The sequence below is a fragment of the Macaca mulatta genome, chromosome 3 (genome assembly GCF_049350105.2).
Source record: "Macaca mulatta isolate MMU2019108-1 chromosome 3, T2T-MMU8v2.0, whole genome shotgun sequence".
NCBI classification, from domain to species: domain Eukaryota; kingdom Metazoa; phylum Chordata; class Mammalia; order Primates; family Cercopithecidae; genus Macaca; species Macaca mulatta.
The window spans coordinates 156,814,153-156,839,104 of record NC_133408.1 but is presented as its reverse complement, the minus strand read 5'-3'; the positions used below and the strand labels follow the sequence as shown (position 1 = coordinate 156,839,104).

Below are 24,952 nucleotides of genomic sequence, written 5' to 3'. Positions count from 1 at the left end.
AAAAAAAGAAAAATGAATAAGAGGTGGCTCCTGGATGATGAACACCAACCAAGAACCACATTCACATCTTACTTTTTAAGTCAGATAAGCAACCCTAGATATCATCTTCTCCACTGTACAGATAAGAAAAGTGAATGACCCGTTCACGATCTCACTGGTAGGAGAGGGTGGATGTCTGATCCCTTGGCCTGTGCTTTGACCCTGTCATTACACACTTACCCCTGCCTGCCTCCAAGGACACATATGTGAAAAGGCCTTGGGGAGCAAAAACCTTATTTCAAATATAAGAGGACCCTCTTCCCCAGCATGTCTTTTCTGGTTCTTTGGATTGAAGCAGTTTGCACAGGGAAGCCAGCTGGTGTACCTGAGGAATATGTACTGCCTTAGGTATAACAGGTATGACATTTATTGTCAACGAAATATAGACCATATATTTTTTTTACCCCACAGAGGTGATTCTGAATCTAATCCCTGCTGCCTCTTCAAGTTACTAAGTTATTCTTGGGTACTCTGCTTTTTCAACTCTATTAGAAAGAAATTCTGTTTCTTAATCCTGAAATAGCAGATATATCTTATAGTACCCATCACATGCCAGGGCTGCAACTGCATTCTCTCGTTGATTCTCACAGAGAGTCTATAAGGTGAGTGTGTTATTATCTCATTTTATGGGAGGAAACTGAAGCTCTGAGAGGGTAAAGATTTTCCCCAACCACTTGTGGGTTGGTAAGAGGCAGAGCAGGGACTTAAACCTGAGCCTGGCTCTTTTCTTTTCTTTTCTTTCTTTATTTATTTTAATTTTTTATTTATTTATTTTTTTGAGACAGAGTCTCACTCTGTTGGCCAGGCTGGAATGCAGTGGCACGACCTCGGCTCACCGCAACCTCCACTTCCCGGGCTCAAGCAATTCTCCTGCCTCAGCCTCCCGAGTAGCTGGGATTACAGGTGTGTGCCACCACGCCCGGCTAATTTTTGTATTTTTAGTAGAGATGGGGTTTCACCACGTTGGCCAGGCTGGTCTCGAACTCCTGACCTCAGGTAATCCACCCGCCTCAGCCTCCCAAAGTGCTGGGATTACAGGCATGAGCCACCACACCCAGCCCTGGCTGTCTTTTCTTTCTTTCTTTTTTTCTTTTTCTTTTCTTTACTTTTTTTTTTTTTTTTTGACAGAGTCTTGCTCTGTCACCACAGCTGGAGTGCAGTGGCATGATCTTGGCTCACTGCAATCTCTACCTCCCATGTTCAAGCAATTCTCCTGACTCAGCCTCTTGAGTAGCTGGGATTATGAGCATGCGCCACCACACATGGCTAATTTTGTATTTTTAGTAGAGATGGGGTTTGTCTGTGTTGGTCAGGCTGGACTCAAACTCCCAACCTCAGGTGGTCCAGCCTCCTCAGCCTCCCAAAGTGCTGGGATTACAGGCATGAGCCACTGCACCCAGCCAGCTAACTATTTCTTAGGAGCAATCAAAGACATTGAATTGACACTTTTGAAAATCTGAGGGGCTTGTAATTGAAAAGCGCTTCAAGGCAACCTAACCGAAATGTGGGTGAAGCTTGATTCTGATTACTTTTGACCTCCCCTCTTTGTGGGCACCTCACCCCATAAAGTTCACGCATCCTCATGCTGCCTCTTCATCACACAGGACCTACTCCCAGCCACACTCATACACACGCACACACTGGGACGTAAGTGGCACAGTGAGAAAGGTATGGGTTGTTGTTTTTATTTTTTTTATTCTCACTTGCAGGCCATGCCATCTTGGGCAAGTTAAGTAATTTTTTGGAACGTCACTTTCCTTCTCTATAAATGGAGGTAATTGCCTTGAAGAGTCAGAGAATATACACATAAAGTGTGTAGCGCAGGGCCTGACTTGCAGCAGGAACTCAACAAATGTTCCCGCATCCTTCTCCAGCTAAGTCTGTCCCCATCCAGGAATAACCTGGGGTCTCCACTCTGCAATTTTTCTCATCAAAGTTCACTAGCCTGTTAGCATTATTTCAGGACTTCTCTAGAGGCTGACTTGGTAACTGCTGTCAGTGAAAGCTTTGATGGGTGAAATGATTTTATTTGCAGTCAAAGAGGGTTCCTGAGGATGCTGGCCTAAAAGTGAAAGAATGACTCTCTTATACTGGGCAAGCCATGGTGGGAGATGTTTTTTGGGAGATGTTTATTTAGAGTTATCTAGTTTTCCTTAGCAAGAAATCAGGTACTCAAAAAAAAAAAAAAAAAAAAAAAAGGTGTGTCTCCCTGAATTTCTTCTTGCCTAATAATTAGAGAAAATTAGGAATCACAGGCTAACTAAATCACTGATTTTTCAAACTTTGAGGTGTTTAAGTTTGAAAAGCGGCGCCAGTGGACTCAGCCACTTGGGAGGCTGAGGTGGGAAGATCACTTGAGCTCAGGAGTCGGAGCCTGCAGTGAGCCACGATGATGCCACTGCAGTCTGGGCAACAGAGCAATAAAAAAAAAAAAAAATTAAAATGATGAGAAACAGAAAAACGTATACAATTTCAGGAACAGCTCCCTGAGATGGTGGTTCAATAGGTTGCTGAAGAGCCACTTCCTTTGGAAAAAAGTAGACCACACCTGTAGACTGCATCAGTTGCGCAAACCTAACTGATAAAACAAGCCAGTTCACCTCAGTCAACAAGCTGCCTTGCACACGATGCAGTTGCTGACTAGCAGGAGTAAAGCCAGTCACTTCCAAATACTGATTCCCTAATGATGTTCAACCTTCTCACCACCATTGCTTCCCCAGTGCCAGCAAGTAGAAGGTGCCCACTAAGTTGAAAACTATTAAGTGTGCGTGATCTTAAAACAAAAGCAATGATGGAAAGCAAAGGAAGAAGCAAAACCAAACAAAATAACCACAACAAAGCAGAGTGAGCGGTATGAGATGCAATGTCAGGAAGGGTTAATGCCGATTTTAAAAGAGAAAATGAAAAACAAGAAATTCTGTATTAATTACTTGACTTAAATTTGACTGCAAACTTTGGACTTGTTTTGGAGCCTGGCTATCCCAGGATGCTAGCCCATTTTGAACATGCCAGAGTTCTGTTTACCAGGAAACAGGCCTTTCCTAATGCAACAGGATTTTAGCACGGTGGGGTTGGGGTTCTCAGTGGTGTGCTTACTCAATAATGTGTGCATGCTTGTGGCTCTTCAGTGCAGACTGAGAAGATGATACCCAACACCTTCATTTTGAGAAGAGAGAGGCTCCCAGATCCCACTGAGTTAAAGGCAGAAAGCCCCCTTCTTACAGGTCTCAGATTCTCTGTTACACCCCCTGCCTTTACTAACCAGAGGTTGGAGGACATTCCAGGATGACTCCATTCTTTCCAGGATGACTGACTTGCTAGAGCACATGCTACAGAAGTTTCTAGTGGAAAATGGCCAGGATAAAACCTCAACTTTATTTTTTATTTTTTAGAGATGGGGTCTCGCTATGTTACCCAGGCTGGTTTTGAACTCCTGGCCTCAAGTGATCCTCCCACCTCGGCCTCCCAAGGTGCTGGGATTATAGGCGTGAGCCACCGTGCCTGACCAAGCCTCATCTTTAAAAGGCCATTGGTTACATAACCAAGAGCAAGGCCCTCAGCAGCCATATGGGTGGAAGCGGGTTTTCTCAGATAAAACTTGCATCTTATACATCTCATACATGCGGCTAATTGCATAGGACTCCAAATATATACAATAAAAAAATTTTTAACTATCTGGACTTGTGCTTACATAATATCAAATATCCTAAATCATATTTTTAATAAAATAATCATCTGATGGTCAACAGAATTCAAAAGAAATATTGCAAGGTTTGCATCAACCACTTTGGCATTTTCTTAGGCTCAGCCAAAAAGAACATTAAGTACAGTTCAAATAATTTATAAGTAATCTAGGAATCTTACTGGAAATCTGATCCAATACACTGGTTAATCAACACCAACTGAGAACCAATTTCATATTTTTTAAAGTCAGATAAGCTAAAATTTGTCTCAGACAGAAGAGAGATAAATTAATAGAGAAAATAAGTGATATAACTTCCTTCAGAAAGCCAGCACCTGCGGCTGTGTGCTTCGTGCCTGATGCAGTGAGAAGCGAAGTAAGATGGTTGTTGAAAAGACAGAAACAGCCAGATGCGGTGGCTCATGCCTGTAATCACAGCATTTTGGGAGCCTGAGGCAGGTGGATCACTTGAGGTCAGGAGTTCTAGACTAGCCTGGCCAACATGGTGAAATCTTGTCTCTACTAAAAATACAAAACTTAGCCAGACGTGGTGGCTCATGCCTGTAATCCCAGCTACTCGGCAGACTGCACTCTAGCCTGGGCAACAAGAGTGAAACTCTGTCTCAAAAAAAAAGAGAAAAGAAATAGTAAGCTTAAAAACCAATTAAGGAAGATATTATAATGGCAAGAACAACAGCAAAAGACATTTTCCTCTAGTCTTCAGTTGCAGAAACTGAGTGCTCTAAGGTTCAACTATAATTACTGCCCCCGTGCAGCTCAGATCTGAAGAGTACATACAACCGTGTGACGTTGTGCATGTGACATTTTGCAGGCCAAACTGGAGGCTAGATCTTGGAAGCTGGACTGTCTGGGATGAGTATCCTGGTGGTTCTATAGTTATCTGCTCTGGTCACTGCTCCAGGCATCTGTAAATCAAAGGAGCCCTTAAGGTAGAGATAGGCTCATCTCTAACTGAGGAATGCTGCTGCTCTCCTCTCTAGAGAATGCGTCTGCACCTAATCACAGGCCACTTTCACTAGTTATGATGTAAAAACCCTGACCTGGGCCAGAGGTCACCCTGAGGTCTCCTCTCTAACTGCAAGAAACAAGCCACCCTCCACCTCTTCTCCAGTCAAGTTCAAAAAACAAACAGAGCTCAGTGGTTGTTTAACTTGTTGCCTGCAAAAAACTCCAAAGCCCAGTTGACAACTCCAGGCTGTGAATGGTGTAAGCACTGAGGTATCATATTTTTCCCCCACACGAATCATGTTTGACAAACAGAACTCAGAACCCTTGGGTACCCCATCCCAATCATGGTTTTCAGAGACTGGTGTTCTCTCATGCCCAGCGGTGTGGCCTGCTTTGCAGAAGCTGACGAATGCCGGGATTGTGTCCCACCAGCTGATTAAAAACAAGGGAACATGTTTTTAATGATTAAACATGATTAAAAATATGTCAGCCAATAGCAATGGGTGGATCTTACTTAGACGCTAATATGTGAAGTTCTAACCGATACACCTTAAGTCCCTCATTTCTTCCCGGCACAAATATTCATTGAGATCCTCCTATGTGCCAGACACTCTTACAATCACTGGAAATGCAGGGTTGAGGAAAACAGACTCAGTCCTTACCCTTATGGCGTCATTGACTTCACGGTCCTTGAAGCAGTAGCCAGGCACTGGGACAGAGTCTAGGTGCTGGAGAACCCTCACACTGGGGCAGTAAAGTGGTGGTGTTTAGGTTTCAGTCCTTGTTGCATTGTTCTGTTACAAGGTCTTATCTTACGTATGTAATTTTGACAAGGTAAAGAATGAGTTATTCATCTCCTTCTGCTTTGAGAATTACAGAAATTCATGAATTGATATCTAAAAGGTGCTAAGATAGCTAGACCAGAAGAGAATTGTAGAAAAAAATGTTTCACTGAGGCTTATAAGCCACCATTTTCATGGGTAGTTACTGATTATGCTGTAGAATTAGTATTAATTACTATCCATTGAGCCCTCTTTTCAAACTCTTTAGCGGCGTATAGTATAATTAGCCTTTCCCTCTTCCCCAAAACACTAATTTCTTGACTCTATAACACCACACTCCCCTGCTTTTCCTCCTGCTCCAATAACTGGTCCTTTCTGATTTCAGTTGCCAGTTTCTCCTTCTCCAAATTTTGAAGATCTTCCAGGCTCTCTGAACCCTCTCTGCTCTCTCTCTGTACTTTCTCCCTGGTTTGGTCTCTCCATTCCTATGGTTTTAAATGCTGTCTTTGTCCTTGTCTGCCTTCTGTACCATCATCCTGTATCCAATTCCCTGCTTGACAGCTTCACCCAGATTTCATACAATTATATCAACCTGCTTCTGCTCAAAACTGGACTCCTTATTTGCCCTATCACCTGAAACTTGTTTTCCCCCAGCCCTCCTCATCTCAGAAAATGGTACTGCCACCCACTTCTGTGGTCAAGCATAAATCTGCGAGTCATTCCTTACACTCCTTCCTTGTCACCTCTATCATCCTGGGTACCACTGGGACCTCTTATATGTGTCAAGGACCTATCTGCTTCTCCATCCTCACTACCAACCCCTAGGTCCAAACAGAGCTACGTTCTTTCATTCATAGCACGTGCCACAGTGTGTATAGCTTGTATAAACATGTGTTTGTGACCTGCCTGTACCGTTGGAGTCCACTGAGGATCCTGTGATGGCAGGAACTATATCTGCCTTGCTCACTCATTCCCCAACTCCTAGTACACAAACATGTGTTGAAGTGAATTGAATGGCTAATTGTAAAAAACATAAAATAGTTTCATTAGATTAGCTGCATTCTTAAGTGTGTTAGTGCTGCTTCATAGCTTAAAGATAACTCGGTTCCTTTGAAGGGAATTACTAAGCACGTCTCCACCCAGCACTGATTAGCTTTTAATACACAGCCTATGAAAATTCCCATTTAAGCTTAAGTGTTCAGTGGAATTTTTCCTCATATTCAGGCACATTCATAAGGCATTTAAGGAGCTTCAGATGTTGCTTGCCTGGCTATTTCCCTGGAGATAAAAAGTCTCAAGTGAACAAATTCATCAGCAAACTATATCTCTTGCTTTTAACTGGCAGCAGAGATTCAGTTCTTTTACTCTTGGAGGGGCATTTTTCACTCACTACTATCACTGGCCTCCCTGGGTAGTTCCTAATTCTGGTACTAACCTAGCAAAAATACTTATCACATCCAATGCTCTTTGATGTTATAGGCACAATCTATAAATCTGTGTTATTTTTAAAATACAAACTTAGTAGAATTACTATATTTTTAGGATACACTAAAATGTGCCCTAAATTGAATTGACAGTGATAATCATATTGAATTGTGAATACTGAAAAAAGGATTTTTTTCTAAAAAAAAAAAAAAAGACACTTTTCTTTCAGGAAAAGAAAAATGCTTATTTTCTTATTTCTAATTCTTTGACTTAGTTTGAACTACTGACAAATACTTTACCAAATAGATGTCCTTTTATCTTTGTATTTTGGAAATAGAAAGTACTCATTTTGAATTACCAATTAAATGTGTTGCAAACAAAAGGATGATGCTAAAATACTTTAAAATAACAAATTTGCTTACTTCATTTAAGCTTTCTCCATGACACCTATTTTGTACTGGTAAATCTCTTTTTTAAAGATATGTGAATTTCATATTATTAGGGAAGGAGCCCTGTGTGATGTATAAGGAGGCTTTGGTGCTACAGATTGTTGCATAGGACTATTTCTGCTGATTACCAATAGGACTAACGGGCAAATTAACGTCTCTGGGTCTCTTAAGAAATGGTTGTTCCGTCTAGCAATTTCTAAGGTTCCTTTGATACAGTAAGTGAATGAATTAATTATTAATTAAGTTTAAGTTTGCAATAACAGACCCTTAAATTGATACCACCAACTTTCTTGTCATTTTTAATTTCTATCATTTAAAAATGTGCCACATTTTTGGTATGTGTTTTCCATATACCAAGCAAGATCATTTGAATAGAGCCAAGGTTTAGCTGATCTCCTGCCACCATGGTGCCTGAAGACTGGGTGACCAGTCCCTGGAGAAATGTGCCCTCATCAGGCAAAAGGAAGGCGGATCTTAATTTTTTTTTTCCCGAGACGGAGTCTTGCTCTGTCACCTAGGCTGGAGTACAATGGCCCAGTCTCAGCTCACTGCAGCCTCCGCCTTCTGGGTTCAAACGATTCTCCTGCCTCAGCCTCCCGAGTAGCTGGGATTACGGGTGCCTACCACCACAGCCAGCTAATTTTTGTATTTTTAGTAGAGATGGGGTTTCACCATGTTGGCCAGGCTGGTCTTGAACTCCTGACCTCAAGTGATCTGCCCACCTTGACCTCCGAAAGTATTGATATTATAAGCATGAACCACCACACTCGGCCTTGATCTAAATTTTTAATACACGATTTTTAATGTGATATTTAATAAATCAGCACATATGTGTTGACCAGCTGAGCACTACACAGTATATAGAAGAAAGCATAAGAAGAAAGCATAAGACCCAACCCCTGTCCTTGGGGAGACAAGAGGCATGAAAAATGATCAAATATTTCCAAACAGTGCATGAGCCCTGTGGCATGACGTGCATTACAGGCCTAATGAAGGAGGTTAACTGGGCTTGCAGACCGAAAGTGCTGTATAGAAAATGCTGAAGTAGGCTTGAATCTGGAAAGATTGGAACACTTCTGATGCAAGGAGTTATAGGAAAGGCCAATGCAGCAGATGAGAGTAACTTTTTGTTTTGTTTTTGTTTTGAGACAGAGTCTCACTCTTGCCCAGGCTGGAGAGCAGTGGCACGACCTTGGCTCACTGCAACCTCTGCCTCCTGGGTTCAAGTGATTCTCCTGCCTCAGCCTCCCAAGTAGCTGGGACTACAGGCACGCCACCACGCCCAGCTAATTTTTGTATTTTTAGTAGGGACAGGGTTTCACCATGTTCGCCAAAACTGTCTCAATCTCGTGGCCTTGTGATCCACCTGCCTTGGCCTCCCAAAATGCTGAGATTACAGGTGTGAGCCACCGTGCCTGGCAGAAAGTAACTCTTATGAGGAAACAGTCTACATGACTGTGACATCAGAAAGTCACCTCAGTAGGACAGTGAAGAGACACCCGTGTTAGCAGGTACAGGTGGAGGACTGTGGGAAATAGCTTTGAGTAGGCTGTGTAGTGCCAGATATGGAAAGCCTCACAGAGTCTGACCGTAACAACTTTAATTCCATTATAAGATTTGCTAATTTAATGGGACATGCTTTCCTGTGCCAGTCAAACTTTCCAACTTATGAAAACACTGAATAAAATCATCTGAGATAAGTGAAGATATTTTCTTTCCTATGTAGCTTAAGCTGTGCAGTCCAAATGTGAGGAAGGGGTGAGCCTGGCCAGTGAATGAATGTGCGGTCTCTAACATTTGCTCTTTAACATACTTTTGTTCCCTCAATAAATCTGTGTCATTAATGACAACGTGTAAGTCAACCAGAGGAGAAACAGCCTATTGGATGACAGGCTTAAGTGAATCTTGCTTTATGCCCTAATAGTCAACATATGGGCCTCTGTCATCCTGGAGTGGCAGGAATTTCCAGACACAGGCCTATCCAGAGAGAGGAGTCGGGGGGAGAAGGAGATGAGGAGGAGAGGGAGAGATAGAGAGAGACAGAGAGAGGGTAGGGAGAGAAAGGGAGGGGGAGAGAGAGAGAGAGAGAGACAGACAGACAGCCACAGAGAGAGAGAGAGAGAGCCCTTCCTCCAGGTCCCAGAGGTATGGGTCTGGGAACTATTAGCAAAAGCCCCTCTGTTCCTCCTCTGCTGTCAGCAAGATGCATGTTAGTGGAGACAGAAATGTTTTTACACTGGGAACCCTGACTCCATTATTAATTTTATAGCTCTAGAGATGGGATTCTCAATTCTGTAAGGTTCCCTCGGCATTGCCCCACCAAAAGTGTTACATGGTCCCAAACCGATGTGATTTAGAAACTCCAATTCTTTGTCCTTTTTTTAATCGTATGCATTTGTGAGCTCTTGTGCGAGTCGGGATGAGGACAACACATATGGGCAAGCAAAAGGTCCATCTGGCTGGGAGCAGCTCCTTCCCTACAGCACAGACATTGCCAAACCTTAGCAACTCTGCCCGGATCTTACAGACACTGCGTTTAGGACGATGATCTCACAATTGTTTGGTATAAAGATGACAGGAAGTTTTGAGTCTGCAACCTTCTGTGTCTGGGGGTTGGGCTCTGGACTTAGGCAGGCCACACATCTTGGGGACACTTCACAAATATAAAGCAAAAGGAAGTCAGAGAAATGAATTTCCAACTTGTCACTCTCCTCTTAGGTGAACTATGTAAATCAAACTGCAATAAGAAATAACATTATAAACCAATATGAATGATTTTGTAGAACAAACTTGTTAAATGTGAAGCACCCAGATATATGTTTATCCTTTTAAAGTATCAATTTTGGAGACTCTAATGATAGGACCAGTAATTGAAAATCTTTTTAAAATGTCTCTTTTGGAGTATTTTTAAGACCCAGCTACACTTGCTTTGTAGATATAGTGTGGTACAAATATTTGTCCTATAAAGATCAAGATGCTTGTTGGAAATGGCTCAGAGAATCTTCAAATGAAGTATGAAGAGTTAGGTAGATGATCTGAGCAGTTATAGTCTTGATGAGATACAAATTGATGCTATTGGCTTCCCTAAACCAGAAGGTTCTGCCTAGAGAAGGCTCAGTGTCCTCAGCCTTGGCCACATCCGTGACAGACATTAAAATCACCTTGAGGGCATGCATATTTTGGAGACGTGCATCCTGGCATTGCAAACAAATTATTCTCATTTCTCTAAAAGGTTATAGGAATCCATTAGGAATATCAATATAGGAAAAATGCAGCATGAGCAACTAACACCATGCTATCCCAGTCTTTGTTTCAGTTTCTTACATAACTTTGTGTGTTTTAATTGTCTACAGCATATCATGAGCTGGAGAAAAAGGCCCTCTCCCCAAAAAGTTACATGTCAGGACCTTTGCAAGTTACTCATTTGATAAAAGAAGAGAGTGCGGGAAAGACGCTGCCGCACCGGTCACATAATATTATAAAGCAGGCTGCTTTCTGGTGCCTGGCCAGGCACGAGGACGAGGCACTCGGCAAAGGGGCAGAATGTCACAACTGTCAAGAGCTTCAGCTCTAGAGAGGCGAGCCTGCTTGCAAATCCTGTCCTTGCCACCAGCTGCCTGTGTGATCTTGGGCAAGTTACTTAATCTTCCTGAATCTCCATTTCCTCATTTCCAAAATGGTGATAATAATAGTACCTTCCTTAGAAGCTTATGAGAATTAAATTAGGTAAGGCAGGTAAAATGCTAAGCATGGGGCTAGCTCACATAAGTGCTCCATAAATATTGGTTCCAGTTGTGAACAGAAAGAAAAGAGTGAAAAGAAGATAGAGGGAAAGGAAAAAGGAGGAATGAGAAAGAAACAACAACAACAAAAACAAAAAAACAAGAAAGGACGTTTTTCACTCCATTCAGCTTGGAAAATGTGAAAACTCACCCTTATGGGATTAAGGCTGATAGATGTAGCCGGGTTTGTTTCCCTGGTGGTTCCTGTTGTGGCCCAAGCAAGGGTGAGTGACTCAGTTAACAAGTTTGTAAATTATTTGAGAAAAAAGATCTAAAAGTATGTGTCCCAAAGATTTAGAACTAAACAAATAGGCAGATGGTAAAAGTCAGTGGCTCCTTTTCATTCACACACACACACACACATAAACATATACTCTTGGTTCTTATATTTTATTAGAAACATAATGGTGATGCTTTCTGTTTTGAAAAGACCAGTGGAACAGTATGGCCCTACTGCTATTGATAATAATGAGTCTTTATTGTAATTCACTAAGGGAAAGTAATGCCAGCGATTTTGTATAGATTCTGCACTCTGGAAATGCTCTTTTCAGAGTTTTGATGAAATGGTTCTATGTTCTGCTAAAATGACAGCAAGTGTCAAAACTGCCCTTCTGCCCTACAACCTGTCATTAGATCTAATTAGATCCAAACCCCCAAACAGGGCCAATTTGTCATCCATCACGAGGCAGCCTCATCCTCCCTTCCAGCTGCAGGGACCACCCTTCCCCGCCCAGTTGGCCCATTCTCTGGTGCCCCTGATACCTCGGGGGGCCCGTCACAGTCCCAGGCTGCGACCTCACTGCTGTTCTCTCATCAGTGGCTGTCAATCCTCAAAAACCCTCTCTCATTTTCTGTCTTCTGGGCCTTCATTATGCCCTGTTTGGGCAGCTGGTAGAGAGTGGCATGTTCAGATTGTGTTTTCCAGCATTTTAGAGCTGAGCATTGAACTACTGAGACGTCTCATTGCCAAAGTCTTTGTTTCCTTTACTGAAACCACTTCTGAGTTAAGCTTTTGTCAATGGGCATAGCTTTGTCTGCTCCTGTCTCTGAGTTCGGATGGTGTTGAGGTGACTACACTGAGCGATCCTTCTGTTCAGACAGTCTGGTTCAGTTTTCTGCATCTGGGTGACAAAAGACACCATGACCATTACAGAAGGCTGAGTCAGACCACAAGCTCAAACCTCATCAGGCTGTAAGCCACTCAGGAAAGAAAGACCACCAAGTTAGATTTCAGTGAAAGATCGACAGTCTGAGTCAGGAACGAGACACTTCACCTCCTTATCCTGGCTCCCTTAAGCCCAAAGCCCTATGGCAGATAAAGAATTCTAATGCACGGCACTGTATTCCCATTGTGATAAATACAGATCAATAGAAGGGAAGAATGTTTACTGCTGCTCAGGGCATATGAACAATAACAAAAGTAAAACTTAAGAGTCACTTCTGGGATGCCAAGTGAGAGTACTTTTTACACCCACTTGGGGTCTCATTCACGCCTGTAGCTTCAGTTACCACCACTGCACGAAAGATTTCTATACCCGAGTCTTCATGCCCACCTCTCTCGAGTCCCAGAGAGTATTTTCAGCAAACGTTTCTACCTGAATGACCCACAGTCACAGCAAACTCAACCTGTTGAAAACTGAACTCATTATCTTTTCTTTAGGCTGGCCCCTAACCAAGTGTCCCCATGTCAGAGAATTAACAGCACCAGCAGTCACTCAGGCCAGAACCTGAGAAACCCTCTTAACTTTTTTCATCCTCTCCCAGCCTCCACTCAGTCACCATGTCCCACAGGTCCTGCCTCCTCCCCTTCTCTTGACTCTAGTAACCACTCCAATTCCCACTACCACTGTCTTAATCCAGGCTATTCATGTCCTGCACAGAGTCTGTACTGGTCTCTAACTTGTCTCCTTGCCCTCACTCCAGCCCCCTCCACTTCCTTCCAGCCCCACACCCTTGGACATCCTTCTGAAACACAAATCAGATCATGTTGCCTTTTTGCGTGAAAGCCCCTGATAGCATTCTGTTGCCCTCCAGTTCAATTTTAAACCCCTTGACCATTCCGAATGCAGCTTCCCCTCACCACTCCAGCCTCATCTCCTGACACTCTCCCCTTTGAGTACTGTATACCAGCCATAGGGAACACTCTCTTTTGCAGAGCTTTGCTCCTTTCCTGGCCTTGGCACATGCCACCCTTGCTTCCTCCTCCTCTTCTTCCTTTGTCTTCTTTCTCCCCCTCCCCCTCCTCTTTCTCCTCTTCCTCTTCTCTTCCTCCTCCTCTTTGTCTTCCTCCTCCTCTTCCTCTTTCCCTTCATCTTCTTCCCCTTCTTCCTTCTCCTCCCTCCCCTTCTCTTCTTACTCTACCACCTTCTTCTTATTATTGAAATATGAAATGCAGAAAAGTGCCCACATTCCATGTGTACAGCACAATGAATTCTCACAAATGGACACACCCACATGACCTGTGCCCAGATCAAGAACCTGAAGAGGCCCAGTATTCCAGAGGCATGTCTCACGCTCTTTTTCTCTATTCCCCAAGGGAAATCACCTCCCTGACTTTAATAGCAATGACTAGTTTTTCCCATTTCTGTACTTTATGTACATGGAAACCTAATCTGAAATGAAAACCTTGTGCAGTTATCTACTGCTGCAAAACATACCACCAAAAAAATGTAATGGCCTAAAACAATCTTAAAGTCCCACCTCTGCTCTCATTACCACTCTCGGCCCTACTCTCTTTTGTCCTCTTCATCACCAAGCCCCTTGAAAACTTTACCTACACTCACTGTCCCCATGTCCTCTCCTCCACCACACTCATGTATATCATCCACTGAAACTACTCTCATCAAGGGCACCAGTTACTTCCTTGGTATGCAGCCAAATTAACTTTTTTTTTAGTATTTTCCTACTTGACACTCCCTCTACTCCTTAATTCGATGAGTCATCAAGTTCTAGTGGTTCACCCTCTTCAGCCAATCATGTATTTGTCCTGCTTGTTTCTTCACTCAATATCTCTTGCTTGGACTATTCCAACAGCCCTCCTCCCTGCCCTAAGCTGCTCTTCCAGACTTATCTCTGCAACACAGTTTTCAGAATTAAAGGTCTGGACAGGTCCACCACCCACCTTGTAATAAAAATCAAACTGTGGCATGCATAAAGACCCTTTAGGCCAGGCGTGTGACTCATGCCTGTAATCCCAGCACTTTGGTGGGGGTCGAAGCAGGAGGATCACTTGAGCCCAGGAGTTTGAGACTAACCTGGGCAACATGGCAAGACCCTGTCTCCATAGAAGATATGAAAATTAGCCGGACGTGGTGGTGTGTGCCTGTAGTCCCAGCTACTTGAGAGGCTCAGGTGGGAGAATCCCTTGAGCCCAGGAGGTCGAGGCTCCAGTGAGCCATGTTTATGCCACTGCCCTCAAGCCTGGGTGACAGAGTGAGACCCTGTCTCAGACAACAACAACAACAACAACAACAACAAAAATTTAACCTGTTGCTCCAGCCTCCCTTTCTATGCTCATTGTCTCTAATACCCTCCCTGAATCAGCAGTCTTTTGTGAACTTGCCCTCAGAATTTCTGCCGGAAGATTCTCTCTTGGATGCTGTGTACCCCATTCTTTACCTGCAAATCTTCTAGTCATCCTTTACACCTATCTCTAATGCTACCTCCTCTGTAAAACTGTGTAGTTGATGGCTTCTATTTGCTACTGTTAATACCAAGAAATATCACTATTGTAATATGTTTGGCTCATGCTCTTAGAGCATAAACTTCTCAGGGCAGGATCTTCGTTTTGTTCTCTGATATATCCCATGTTCCCAGAACTGTGCCTAGCACATAGTAGTCACTCAAGAAACACTTGCTAGATGAAGACATGTATAGTTAACATTTATTGAGCACTTATTTTATGCCAGGTGCTTTCATGCATTATCTCATTATGTTCTCACCAAAAGCTCTATGATGAAATAACTATTTTTATTCCAGTTTTGCACAGGAGGAAACTGAAGCTTAACAAGTTGAAGTAACTTGCCCAAGGCCACCCAGTTGATAGATGGCAAATCTAGGATTTGAACCCTGATTGTTCAAGCTCTAAATAACCTCATTTGACTGTCTTTGAGCTCTGTGTGCTGTGGTGCTTTGCACATGACTGTACTGTGGGTTACAGTAGGTCCTTAGCAAATCAGACAACCCAAAGTAGTGGAAGTTTCTCTTTACATATTTATCTCTGCGCCTTATAGCGGGTTCACTGAGAATAGGAACTTGGTCCTATTTATTTTATTCTCCCTGGTCCCCCAAACCCCAAGCAGCTGGCACAGTGTCTTACACATGTTTGTGTTCACTAAATGTTTACTGAATGAAATAATGGGTGTGCTGTGAAGAGGCAGCATTTGGCAGTGAGTCCTTTCTGCATAATCAGTACATTTTGAGGACTGTCCTGATGGCTGCCTGGAATCCAAGCTGAGCTGCTGCCTCTTCTAACCCCATGCTTCTTCAGCACGATGCAAGCTCGGAGCCATCCCTGGCTGACCCACCCTCCACCCTGACCCCGGCCTTTTGCCATCCTTCCTGTCCTCATGAAGTTCCCCGGCCAGTCTTCCTGCTCTCCGCTGCCAATCATTCTGACCAAGCGCTGCCCCACCCTCTCCTCTTCTTGACCCCATGCCCTGCTTGAACCTTGCTGCTTCCCTGGTCATCCTGAACAGGGAGGGCAACATGACATTTCTGTAGATAATTCCAACACAGAGTGGACTGTGATAAACAGAGAGCCAGTCACGAGGCATTGTCAGAGATATCAAAAGGAAGAGATTCCTAGTTAAATGATGGAGAAACTCAAAATGGATTAAGTCACTGTCTTTTTCACCCTGATATAAATTGTTTTGTTTTGTTTTTTTAAATAAGAGTTTAGCTTCTCTAGGTTTATCAATTAGGTAGGAATGTTGATAGCAAGCAATAGTAACTGGGACAGTTTAAGCCACAAGGGGAAGCTTCTTTTAAGGATACAGAGTCTCTAGGAACTCAAGCATTAGAATGCAGCCAGGCCTCAGGGAGAAATGGAAGCAGAACTAGAAAATAGTTCAGGATCTGGGCAGCATTTCTTCCCATGTCTTGTCTTCACTGTCACTGTACATTTGCTTCATTTCTATTTTTCTGTGGACCTCCTCAAGTCCACAGACCTCACCATGGTGTACAGCTGCCAACAGCAACTGAGTTTTTAAGTGGCAATAGTGACCATCTCTGTCAAAATCACAAATCTTCAGGGAATTTACCTGATTGGCCCAGGACAAGTCAGGTGATTGCCCCTGGTCCAATTATTGGTCACCAGTGAGCAGGGTGATGTTATACAACATGGCTGCCAGGTGCCCATCTCTGTGGGGGAGGAAGTAGAAAGGATCATGGTAAGCCCAGCACTCTCCCAAAATGTCTACTACGCTTCGTTCTGTTGACTGATAATGTGCTTATAAAAGAATTCTGAGTGCGTCCCCAAGAGTAGAGTAAATGAATAGGCTTTCTAGCTTTAAAATTATTTTTCATAAACAAATACCTAAATATGGATTGCCATTTAGCAAACATCACCATGATTAACTAAGACAATGTTCCATTGGTAATTCCTAGCAGATTTTCTATGCCAGTTTTGTTTATTGAAGGCCTGGAATCCTGGCTTCACCCAGGACCTCACACACATCTATATGTCCTGCCAGACTACAGCAGGAGAGACAGTTAATATGATAAACCTGGTGAGGCCTTTCTCCCTCCTCGGGGTCTCACAGAAATGATGCTCATTTCTCCCCTTCAGAACCAGAGTTCTATTCTGTTTCTAACAAGCCAGTGTAATCAGGTCTAGGGAGATAACACTGCCTCCCTTTGAGGGCTCCATGCCCTGACAAATTTCAAGAGAGCTAACCTTGGTCACTGCTTCCTTAATGTGGTTTGATGTAGGGAGAGGGAGCCAGGATAGATCCTTCTTTTATTTTGATCTGGCTCTGCTTGATCAAGGATCCTTAAATTCAAGCCTGGGTAAGGATAATCTGCAAAGTTTATCCAACTCAGAAGTGGGAGAGCTGGATTCAGGGTGTCCAAGGAAATCCAAAGTTTCATGTTCACCTTTTCGGGACTCGGCCCTCTCAGCACCACTGTACTCCTGCAGCTGGCATAATGGGACTGGCACATGTGGCATGGGCCCACAGAATGGGTATAACAGCCCCAGGCTGTAGGGAGAGCGGGCCAGGGCTCTGTCCTAGCGGATGGACCTCATGACTCCTCCTCCGGAGGCATATTGGAGTCCACCCAGACCTTTTCAGTAACACTCCCTGGCTTGTCTTCCAGGCTCCCTGGGTACAGCAGGCCGTGTGTGCAACCTGACTTCCCGGGGCATGGACAGCTGCGAAGTCATGTGCTGTGGGAGAGGCTACGACACCTCCCATGTCACCCGGATGACCAAGTGTGGGTGTAAGTTCCACTGGTGCTGCGCCGTGCGCTGTCAGGACTGCCTGGAGGCCCTGGATGTGCACACATGCAAGGCCCCCAAGAACGCTGACTGGACAACCCCCACATGACCCCAGCAGATGTCACCATCCACCTTCCCTTCTGCAAGGACTACATTGGATCTGCAAGAACCCTGGACCTTCAGGTTCTTTCTGGGGGGATATTTCCTAAGGCATGTGGCCTTTGTCTCAACAGAAGCCCCTCTTCCTCTCTGGGGGCCCCAGGATGGGGGGCCACATGCTGCACCTAAAGCCTACCCTATTCTATCCATCTCCCGGCGTTCTGGGGTCATCTCCCTTCCTGGTGAGTTCTCTTTGGAAATAGCGCGACAGGCTGTTCAACCCAGAGGGTGGTGGGCCCAGACCACTGTCTCCACCCACCTCAACTTTTCTTCTTTCTAGAGCAGTTGGCCAGGCAGAAAAAAAGAGTGCCTCAAAGGAGCTTTCTCAATGTCTTCCCACAAATGGTCCCAATTAAGAAATTCCATACTTCTCTCTGATGGGAACAGTAAAGAAAGCAGAATCAACTGCCCCTGACTTAACTTTAATTTTTGAAAAGACCAAGACTTTTGTCTGATCAAGTGATTTTACAGCTACCACCCCTAGGGGTAATTGGTAATTGCCTGGAGAAGAATGGCTTTCAATACACTTTTAAGTTTCAAATGTGTATTTTTCAAGGCATTTATTGCCATATTAAAATCTGATGTAACGAGGTGGGGACGTGTGTGCTTTGGTACTGTGGTGTGTTGTATCTTTGTAAGAGCAAAAGCCTCAGAAAGGGATTGCTTTGCATTGCTGTCCCCTTGATATAAAAAATCTTTAGGGAATGAGACTTCCTTCTCACTTAGAACCTGAAGGGGATTATGAGGAAGAGGAATGGTCTGGTAATATTCTGTAACTATTGGGTCAATATGGTGGAAAATAATTCAGTGGATGGAATATCAGAAATGTATCTGTACAGATCAAAAAAAAAAAAAAAGGGAGAATAAAATTCCTATCTGGTGTTATGCATGTGAGCCATGGAATCTCATAACTGAAATGACTTTAAGGACGAAAATTTTGGGGATACAAGATTGGTGAACTAACATGCTGACAGAGAGGTTTCCAGAGCTAACTCACGCCTGGGGCAGCCTTACATGAAGCAGATGCCTGAAAGAAGTCGGCCACGTCCACCGTCTGCTAATGCCCATCACCCTTCAAGCCCAGTTTAAAGACCTGTCATATTTAATTGTATTTATTTGATGCTTACAAGATGATGTGATACTGTAGCCTAAAGCAAATGACACATAGCATTGCTTATAAAGTTGGTAACCCTGCTATATTATATTGCAAACAAATCGTAACTTGGAGACTATGTTTAAGGGACTCAGCTGTAATTATGGGAGTATCAGTATGCAAATAGTGGTTGGCTCCTGCCATCAGCCAAAAGATGACATTCAGGGAAAATGGAGGGGCTGCCTGCACCATTTTTTAATATTAAATGAAAGAAAGGTGAAATAACTACTTCTTGTCTTCTTGAAAAATTTGGTTCTTATTCTGTATATGATTTCCTTGCAGTGCTACATTAACAGCATATTTTATTACATGCATCTGGTATCAAATTGTTGGTCCTTCCTCATTCTTTAATACTGGACACTAAGGTCATTTAGACTGAGACTCGTAGAAAACAACCTACTGGAGTACTTTGTCATAGTTGACATTTGCCTCCAGCCCTCTTAAAAATGACATAATTCATCCCCTTTGCCTCACTCCCAAACCCCTAACTTGTTCTCTAACTTTTCCAAAGTGACTCTTTCCTCCTTTTATCCTATGGATTCAGATGTTGGGAGCAGTAGAATGACAGTAGCTGCTCTGAACTTGGTGTGAAGAAGGCCAGGCACATGGGCAGCTGCTCAGTCTTCAGTTACACTGAAGGTTGGTGTGAATTCCTTCATGAGAGTGCAAAGGCACTTTCATGGGAGCCCCACAGCCATCAGCCCTTCCTCCTGCTAGATGAACTGTGAAATCATCAATCCAGGCTGTGTTTCAAATTGGAAAGGATCTTAGGAGACATCTCAGCTTCCTTCAGTTTGGGGAAATTGAGACCAAGAGAGGTGAAGGGATCGGTGCACATATCAGGCATTGCCCAATGCTCCATCACAAATAGGACCACACTCTGAGAGTCTGAGATAGTGTAGGACTTCATCCATTAAATGAAACTAGTTTCTCCCAGAATTAACTCAGTGGATTTTAAATAATTTTAGCTTCCAATGGGGTGTTTGCTGGTTTTTTTTTTTTTTTTTTTTAAATGCCTGGGATGTTTAGATCTGACATTCTTTTTATGCTGAGATATATCCCTCCTGGTAAGTAGCAAGGGGACGAGGCATATCCACGTAGAAACCTACATAAATTGTCCTAATCCATAAGGGAGACAATGGCAACCATCGCAAGTGGTGGTGGGTCCTGCCACTGAGGAGGGAAAAATGAGAGAATGAAATACTGCTATCAGTTTTTACTTCTGAAAGAGGAAATGTCTATTGTTTGGGAAAAAAATTACAAAACAAATGAAGGTAATTTTAAAACTCCTTTGCCTTCGAGCTTGGTAGAGGATCAGTATTCCAGGAACCTGAAATACACTGAAACTCTGAATTATCTGAGGCTTTTAAGGGGAATGTATGGCACAAATTAGCCAAAACAAAATAATTGGGAAATCCCCTTACAAATTCCCTCCTTATGAAAATCTTATTATAAATTGAAGTTTTCTAGGTCCAAGATAATGTCCATTAATTTTCTACAATATCTGAAAAAGTGCCCACAATAGGACATAGACTAGTTCACTGGAGTTTTCTACAATAAAGATATAATCTGCACATGACCCTGAGACTGAGCATATAAGTTGTTTTCTTCAACAGATTTGGTTCTGTTAAGTTGGTTCATGGTGCTGACTGATATTTGTCTGTATTCTTGGAACATACTTTGTCAATGAGCATTCAGTTTCAGCATCTTGGGTAGCCCCCCAAGGCCTGAAAGAGTTAATCCTCTGCCTTAAGAGATGATTTATCCACTCAAGTGACTTAAGCTCAAGCACACTAGTCCCCAGTGCCACGACCACACTAAGCTCTGGCTCTGTGCCCCTCAGGGATGAGGGAGAGTTCTGGCATGTTACTGGACTAAAGATGCCTCAGAATGGAAGCAGGAGAGGCATAGGGCACCCCAGAATGCTATCTGCTCTCCCTTCTCCAGGTGTCACCAGATTGAAATAAACATCTGAAAAGAGGGATCTATCATGTGGCATCTGGGTGGGGCCAGATGATGGGAGGGGACGTGAGAGGGAAAGAACCTGGTAACTTTTGCCAGGTGACTGGCCAAGCTTGGTGATCAAGAGCAGTGGCTTTTTCCAGGCCAGGCACAGTGGCTCACGCCTATAACCCCAGCACTTTGGGAGGCCAAGGTGGGTGGATCACTTGAGGTCAGGAGTTTGAGACCAGCCTGGCCAACAAGGTGAAACCCCATCCCTACTAAAAATACAAAAGTTAGCCAGGCATGGTGGTGGTGTAATCCCAGCTACTCAGGAGGCTGAGGCAGGAGAATCACTTGAACCTGGGAGGCGGAGTTTGCAGTGAGCGGAGATGGTGCCATTGCACACCAGCCTTGGTGACACAGTGAGATTATGTCTCTTAAAAAAAATGGGGGGTGGGGGCCAGTGGCTTTTTCTGCTTTTGTTGGTAATCCCCACCCTTCTTCCTGCTGCCACTTCCCTGTCCCTACATTCAGCACCTACTTCCTGAGCCATCGTGAGGCCCACCGGGCTCAGGGACCCAGGCCATGGCTCAGATTGTCCACACCTATTGTGTAGCTCTGTTCCAGGCAGCCAATATTAATTTCAAGAGGTGTTTTGAAATGGTCACAACTGTATTGTTTTTTAACTAGAATTATTACAAAGTCTGAAAAAAAATCAGGCATTACATTTCTTTTTCAAAGAAGGTAGCTTTAAAGTCAGAAAATCCAGTTTCACATCGACGTTTCTAGGCCATATTAATTTATGAAGGAACCTCACATCAACTCTAACAGACCTAAAGCAGGGGTGTCTCAGAAGGGACAACATGACCGTGCATGCGCTCTCCTGGCCGGCTTGTTCAGGCCGGGGTATTGTTATTACTTCTCGGTTATTAAAAGCTGGCCCCGGGCTGTTGTCTCGCTCAGCTGAAAAACATTCATCTCTCCTCTTGCCGACTCTCAGAATAAAGGCTCAGAGGGGTGTCCAATGGACCAGAACCATTCTTTTGTGTCTATTTACTGTACTTCAGCGTGGGTTTCCTTATCTTAAGAGCAAGAGTTGTACTCAACAAATAAACCTTGCCAGTTCCAAAGCTGGTAAATAGCTTTTGTCAAGTCCACACTGAGCCTCTGAAAAGCAATCCGCGGGTGCGAACTGACAGCTAAGCTGTGCGTCTTTTGACCTTCTCCTTACCTAGGCAGAGAAAATTTTCACTCATCCATGAGAATGTTCTTTACATTTTTCTGGGGATCAGCAAGGTGACAGGTGATTTGCAAAACCCAACATGATTATTATTTTTCTAAATCATAGTTGTTCCAGCTCTAGCTTTCTTCCCCCCGATATTCACATGGATTCCTGTTTAAGCAAACCTCCCACTTCCACTAGCTAATAAAAGTGTCATGCAGATTGTTACAAAGAACTATTGTTATTTACAAGTCTACGTTTTCTGTGAAGTCAAAACATAATAAAGTGAATTTTCAGTGTTAACTCTGTTATTTTAAACTCATGGTAGTCTTGCCAAACCCTCTGGTGAAAAGAAGTCCCTGCAGGTTATGGGAACTATTCCCTTGTCTTTTCTCAGGACCATACTTCAAACAACTCAATCAAGAGGCATCTTTCAAGTTTGTAAAGATGTTCAGGAAGGCAATTGACTTGCCTCAGTAGCTATTCTTGTGAGTTGATGGGTGAGGCTTAGGTTAAAAATTGAGAAATGATGCCACATTTTCACCCTGTGTTTTCCTGTGTGCACCAATCTGAGTGCTTGCCCTCTCTTGATGTTAGCATGTTTTGTCAGTGTTTATAAATTCGGTGTCTTTCCCTAGCAGCTAACTCACCCCCATCAACTTCTCAAATTATTGCATTCCCTGTAAGTGCTGACTCTGGGCTGAAATAGCATTTTCTCTGCTTGGTGAGAAACATGCAGAATCCCTTGCCCAGTTACTGAAATCTGTGCATCCTGATTTTGGGGGCTACTTCCATCAAGCAGTAAAAGCTCAGAAAATGGGAATAAACTCTCCTGTGGAAAAGGAAGTCCACCCTCCCCACTTTTTCCTCCTGGATGAGCTGTGTTTTAGGGCGACCTGGCTGACCAAGGCATGTGTTCTACACTTCAAGCACCACATTGCAGCCCTGCGGTTAGACTGCACACTGTCCCTCTAGGATTCCATCCACCCATCTAGAAACTCCTGCACCTACTTAGATGATCTGAAAAAGAGAGACCGGCTGGGTGTGGTGGCTCATGCCTGTAATGCTAGCACTTTAGGAGACCAAAGGAGGAGGATCACTTAAGGCCAGGAGTTTAAGACCAGCCTGGGCAAAATAGCAAGACCCCCTTCTCTACAAAATAAATAATAAAATAAGCTGGGTGTGATGGCACACACCTATAGGTCTAGCTACTTAGGAGGCTGAGGTGGGAGGATGGCTTGAGCCCAGGGATTTGAGGCTACAGAGAGCTATGATGGTGCCACTTCTCTCAAGCCTGGGCAATACAGCAAGACCCTATATCTTAAAAAATTAAAATAAAAAGGGGTCATGATTCATGTGTCTGTGTGTTTTTTTCAAAGGCCATCTCCCCCAAATATTTTGCCCTGAAATTGTCAATGAAATTTTCCTGTTTTCTAACTTCTTGTGTAAGAGGGCTGTCCTACACATTGTAGTATGTTTAGAAGCAACCCTAGTCTCTTCCCAGCCACTGTATGCCAGAAGTAACTCCCTTGACTCTCTGCTGTGACAACGAAAAATGTCTCCAGACATTGCCCAATGTTCCCCAGGGAAGGAAGGAGGGGTAAGAGGAAAATTGTTCCCAGTTGAGAACCACTGGTCTAGCACTTTGGGTTAAGCCCTCTATTCAAATGCAAGCCACTTTCAGTTAGAAACACCTCATCGGGAACATTAGTTGAATGAGATGGCTTCTTAGTATTAATGTATCAGGCTTGCTAGAAGGAATCTTTAGGAAAAGGGGTAGTTGTGAAACCCTTCAGCATCATGGGGCAGAATAAGAAAGGCTAAGACTTGACTGGAAGCTCCTGTAGGCCTGCACTGTGTGTCCCTGGAGTCTGTGCAAGTGTGAGGCTCCTGGGTTTCTAGGATGGGCATTAACTGAGGGGAATCAGACAAAGGATGGAAGGGTAACAAGGAGAAACAATAATGTGGTTTTAGAAGCTGGAGGCAGAGTTCTTAGGAATTCTTCAGTTTCACAATACTCTCAGTGGGAAAAACAAAAACAGAAAACCCCAAATCCCCAAGATACATATGCCCGGAAAGGTGGAGGAGTGAGAACATCAGACCTCTGCAGCAAATAATTCAACACATTTGAGTTTCTCAAGATAGTCAGCAGGGAGAGTAATAATAAGGAGGAGACCCTGCGAAATAAAGAAAATCTGGGTTTCAAGTGAAGAGAGAGAATTTCAAGTTTAAGGTCAGATGGGTCTCATTTGCAGTTTGTTCATTGAAACCCCCCTCCTCACTGCCAGTTGCCCCACCACATGTCCCCTGGCATGGTCCAGCTGGTATTTTAGCAGAGAACAAACTGAAATACTGTCTAACGTGTGCCAGTAAAGGGTGGGAAAGGGCAGCACATGCTGGAGGGAAAATGAAGTAGAGTGCAGAAGAAAAAAAAAAACAGTCTAGGTGGTGGACAAGAAGAAGGGTAAACCTAGGTGGGCGCAGTGGCTCATGCCTGTAATCCCAGCACTTTGAGAGGACAGGGCAGGCAGATCACTTGGTGTCAGAAGTTTGAGACTAGCCTGGCCAAGATGGTGAAATCCTGTCTCTACTAAAAATACAAAAATTAACGGGATGTGTGGCACATGCCTGTAATCCCAGCTACTCGGGAGGCTGAGACAGAAGAATCATTTGAACCCGGGAGGCAGAGGTTGCAGTGAGCCGAGATTGCACCACTTCACTCCAGCCTGGGCAACTGGGGGAGACTCTGTCTCAAAGGAAAAAAGAAGGGTAACCCCAGCTGGCTGGAGAATTTGGGGCAGTTGACAACTGACTGACAGAAGTAATCAGAAAGCTTGTCTTTGCCATGACAATTCATGGGCAAAACTGAATTTATATTTTATGCTGCCCAACGAAGCAATGATCAGA

The 24,952-nt window shown here is 43.7% G+C and overlaps 1 protein-coding gene across 1 annotated transcript in view; it reads left to right on the top strand.

Annotated features, from left to right (window-relative positions):
* The window catches only part of WNT2 (Wnt family member 2), a 46,016-nt gene extending 27,409 nt beyond the window's left edge, over window positions 1-18,607 (top strand). The window contains 1 exon segment of the mRNA NM_001168687.1: window positions 17,447-18,607. Within this exon segment, the coding sequence (NP_001162158.1) occupies window positions 17,447-17,676 (230 nt within the window). The 3' untranslated portion in view covers window positions 17,677-18,607.
* Window positions 18,608-24,952: the final 6,345 nt, after the last annotated feature.